This window comes from Neltuma alba, unplaced genomic scaffold, assembly GCF_004799145.2.
Source record: "Neltuma alba isolate B1F8T4 unplaced genomic scaffold, ASM479914v2 tig00005117_pilon, whole genome shotgun sequence".
In the NCBI taxonomy this organism is placed as follows: domain Eukaryota; kingdom Viridiplantae; phylum Streptophyta; class Magnoliopsida; order Fabales; family Fabaceae; genus Neltuma; species Neltuma alba.
The window spans coordinates 52259-57041 of record NW_021633984.1 but is presented as its reverse complement, the minus strand read 5'-3'; the positions used below and the strand labels follow the sequence as shown (position 1 = coordinate 57041).

Below are 4783 nucleotides of genomic sequence, written 5' to 3'. Positions count from 1 at the left end.
GTTATGCATGTAATTTTTTTGTATATAAAAGATGAGGATGGTTATCCGGTTATGATTTAAATATATATTCACATGTAATATGATTTAAATATGATTTTGATAGTATTTAAATATATTCACATGTGCAAATTGAATCTATGCTTGGGTTGTTTAAAAAAAAATATTATGTTAACTAATAATTTAACTGAGATGGTTGATATACTTAAATTAATTCAGACTTAAAGAATAGAAGTTGTTTTCTAATTATATTAGTGAAATATACGCATTGTTCAAATAAAATAGTTTACTATGCAAATAGGAAACCACAATCCACCATCTACAAACAGTCTAATAGTTTGTTTTTTTCCAACTAAATACATTATTGATTAACTATTGTTAATATATTAAAAAATGATATTTTCTGACTTGTTAATTAATGATTAATGAGGGATAGCAATAGTAACAATTTGTAAAAATTTAATTAATTTATTAAGTAATATATAGATTAGATAGATATGTATCTAATGTTGTATATTTAATTAAATTATATTATTATTGATTTTGTTATTTTAATTCATTAGTCGGAGCAAAATGCAATCTAGCTTTCCTAGACAAATATAACTATTAAATTAAACTCTTACTAAAACTGTTAAATTGAATTAGGAAGAGAAATTCAATCATAAAAACATAAATCCATCAATACATAATCAAAACACCAAAACGCCTTATTAAACCACAGGTCATAATTCCATAAGATAACCAATAGACAATGGTGTCGATTGAAAGCTCAGAAATCAGTCTGAAACTTCACTTTTCCTTTGTAATGTTCTTCAGTGGCTTCATATAGATGGAGTTTAAAGTCAAGTGGTTAGACAGTCTAGTCTCATCACCATCAATAGAGGAATTAGCTGTGTTTTTTTTTTAACGTTTGGACAATAAATCCGGAGAGCCAAGCAACTAAGATACTAGAACATCACCGTCCTCACTCACTATGCCACTTGACGATGATGTTGTTGGTTGCTGAGACAAGAGACTCAACTGTGGATTGCTCAAGAGTAACATTATTAGTTATGTTAAGTTGGCTAACATTTAGGTGGAAGATATAAGGGGAGAATTATCCTCATACCTTAATGTCAGAGTAAGTAAACTGATGTAGCAACTTCTGATCAGTAGTGTACTGGGTTACTCCTATACTGCTTTTTCGAAACTTGATGTTGTTTTCCTTGATTCTAAGCTTGATAAGCATTTCTTTACCCACACAATTACTTAGTTCTTCTGGAAAAGAACCTTGTTTTTTTTTCCTCCGGAAATGGAAACAACGGGTGAAAATTGCAGAATGTGGCCAATGAGTTGAAAATTTAGTGTGATTATGGAGCCAAACCTCTGCTAACTTTTTCTTCAGCTCCTTAGCTGAGAAGCCAATAAGATTAGAAGTAAGACGATTGAAAAATATGACCAAACATTTACCTGTTAAATCAAACACCTTGTAATGGACCTTAAATCTGTGAATTGGTATGATAGTGTTTCAGTGTAATTTTCATTTTTCATCAATGTGTTTCAAATAAATGAGGTGCAAGTGTGTTTGATATAGATCGAAAATAACATAGAACCATACTTAGGCTTAGTGACCAAAACGTCATTGTTAACAACTTTTGCATTGAAGTTTGTCATTTTCATGTGAGGGTTTACTATCGCATGCGCATCCATCGTAGGTCCAGCCATAAGCGATTTCAACTTTCTGAACAAAAACCTTGGTCACAACCTCACATGCCTATTATCAAGAAGAGAATGGTTTTAATAAATATTTTATGATGGACAATTATGTGCCTAAGGAATAATTAGAGGGCAAATTACATTTGACTATCACATAATTTTATGTTTAAGGACCAAACAGTTTAACTTCACTCCTTCAATATTTCACCCAAATAAAAGTTGGTCCTTGATGGCAATGTACCTCACGGTTTCATATGAGAATCTAAATCTAGATTTAGTATTATAAAACATGTCTTAAAATATTCTAATTGAAAAAGTCTCAACAGAATGCTTGTATAAATAGAGATATGTTCTAACTTTGTTAATTTTGGAGAGTTTAGCCACATGTATCCTTATTGGAAAAGTTAACAGGGACTCATTGTCAAGAAGCTGATTATCGGCATTTGTTACCTGAGAGAAACGTTGGCTTCCTCCAGGTGTTTCATCAAGGCTAGCAATAATATTAATGTAGATGATTAATTTTTTCACTGGATAAATAAATTTAAATGAATAACAATTTTGTAATGCAGAAGTAGATTTTCATCGAATGTAACCTTTGGAGTAGAAGTTGAGCCTCTAGAATTTTAGGACTGAACGAAACCTTGGTTGCTTCAAACACATTGTTAATATGACCATGTGGTAATAATGACACACATATTATTACTAATAAATAGAGAGTAAGGATATTGAAATTGAGGATGTCTTAAAGACAGAATGATTTACTTTTAGGATTGTTAAGCTTACCAAACCTAACCATCACAACAATAGGGGGCTGGAGTTCATGACTCTTGCTGTTAAATGCGTTGACTGTGCAAGTACCAAATAGCACCACATTTATTGTGCATTCACTGCAAGTCACATTTGGCTACTTAAGTTAGGAGAAGATAAATGATAAAAACTGGTGGCTAGAGAGTCAACTACAAATGTATCATAGTAAATCCAATGACTGATATGAACCAATTTGTTCCAAATCTCTAGCTAATTTCATCTCAAGCTTTGTAACAGAGAACAATATGACACGGTAAGGGAGAAAATTCACTGCTATTAGCGTAAACCACGTGAGAAATCAGTAAATGACATTTACATAATATATATATATATATATATATATATAATATCTAAGAATTTTACAAGTCTTACTAACAAATCAGTAAAAATCATTCTTTCTTGATTTGCTTTGACTAAAAAATATATTTTGCATTTAATTTGAAATATATGCAGAATCATATGTATTAAAAATATATGTATAGATATAAATGAAAATCTTTTGGAATATATACAAAATATTAAGACGTTTTCCTGTGCTTTATATATAATTTCACCATTCAAAAAGTATTGTCACTTGATTTTCACTTGATTTTCAATACTAATAAAAGTATGTGTTGCATATAATTCTAAGTATATGACGAATCTTGCGTATTAAAAATACATATATAATATATATTAAAATCTTGTTGAATATATACAAAATATATATAAATTTGAATACTTAACCCAACGAAAATAAAACTATATTTTGCATTTATTTCAAAATATATGTAGAATCTCATATATTAAAATATATATAGATATATATATATATATATATTAAAATCTTATACAACATATACAGAATATTAAGACTTGTTCTCATGCTCTATATGAAATAGCTATATCTATCCAATTCTCAGATAGATTCAGAAATTTATGTATGCAGTTATAAATTATAATCTTTTTAGTGTTTTTTTTTACTGTTACATTATGTCCCTTGCACCTATAAACTAAACATCACGTGAGGAATATGACTTTTTTAAAACGTTTTTGAAGGGGAAAATAGACAATGTTGTTGAGGAGTACACATTAATTAACAAAGACTCTACAGCGAGTTTTACATACCATTAGAAACAAATATGCATAAAAATATGGCATTTATACAAATATATTGCAGTATTTCATGACTTTCTATGAACCAACACAGAAAGTTGAGAAAAATATAATATATAAATATTATCACTATAATATATATATGTGTGTGTGTGTTCAAATTAAATTAAATGTACATGTAAAATGGAGTAATTTAAAAAAAATCTCCAGGAGTGGTTCTTACTTTTTGTCAGCAAGAGTGAGGTTTAGTCTTTGAGGAGTTCCAAACTCATTCTTGCAGCCTTGCAAGGTGCCAAATCCTTGGAGGAAGCCTATCACATCTGCACACAAATTGTTTACAACATGATTGAAATAGAAGTGAAAACCTAACATTTGGATCTTAAACAGAATCCTGCAGTACTAACCAATTAGCTCCTCATTCTTCATGGTGAATCCAGCAATATCTTTTATGGGGATGAAGTTGTATGCCTTGCCAGGAATTGGCAAATCTGATTCTTCAATGTATGTAGTAGTATGAAACTTAAGCCTCCAAGAATGTGTTGTAACTCTGTATTGATCTCCATTGTCAACAACATCAAAGTTTTCAAAGTGGTATACCCCACCCTCTTTGGGTTCATTTTTGTAATGCTCAAACAGTCCTCTTTGTGTTACAAAACCTTCTATCCTATAACCCTGTACAAATTCTGTGGGGTCAATTAATAGTAGTAAATCTTTGATAATTAAGCAATGTCAATCTCTAGCTCACTTGCTCATCCACAAGTAGGCCAATCCTCCAGGGAGCGTATGGTGGAGTCTTCTTGTAGGCAATCCTCTTTCTAATAACACAAGCAACAATAGCCCATGTATCTTTACTGTCGTCAATATCTTTGATGTGGTCCTGCATAACGCTAGCCATATTATGATGATGATCTTCTCGTCACCCACTGAAAAAGGAAAACACAACAGCAATAATAGGTTCTTTTATAAGAAATTTGATACAATTGATTTGAGGTTCAATTGGAATCACAGTGGTTTAATGTTTGTAGTTTAGTCAAGCTATAAAAGGTGTGGTTGAAGCAATATCGAAATAGTAAAGCATTATGATAATGAATTATAAATGATTAAATTCCTAAAAGTAAGAATATATCAGATGTAAAGTGCCCAGGCACTACAAAAAAATATGTTAATTCTAGCGGTTAGAGTGTTACAT

General features: G+C 30.4%; 1 protein-coding gene across 1 annotated transcript; it reads right to left on the bottom strand.

Moving 5' to 3' along the window:
* Positions 1-3813: 3813 nt before the first annotated feature.
* LOC114746803 (uncharacterized) lies at positions 3814-4489 on the bottom strand. The gene is made up of 3 exons (XM_028935083.1): positions 4340-4489; positions 3999-4266; positions 3814-3914 (listed from the first exon to the last, which is right to left on the bottom strand). Exons 1-3 carry the CDS (start codon positions 4487-4489, stop codon positions 3814-3816), a joined length of 519 nt encoding a protein of 172 aa, XP_028790916.1.
* Positions 4490-4783: the final 294 nt, after the last annotated feature.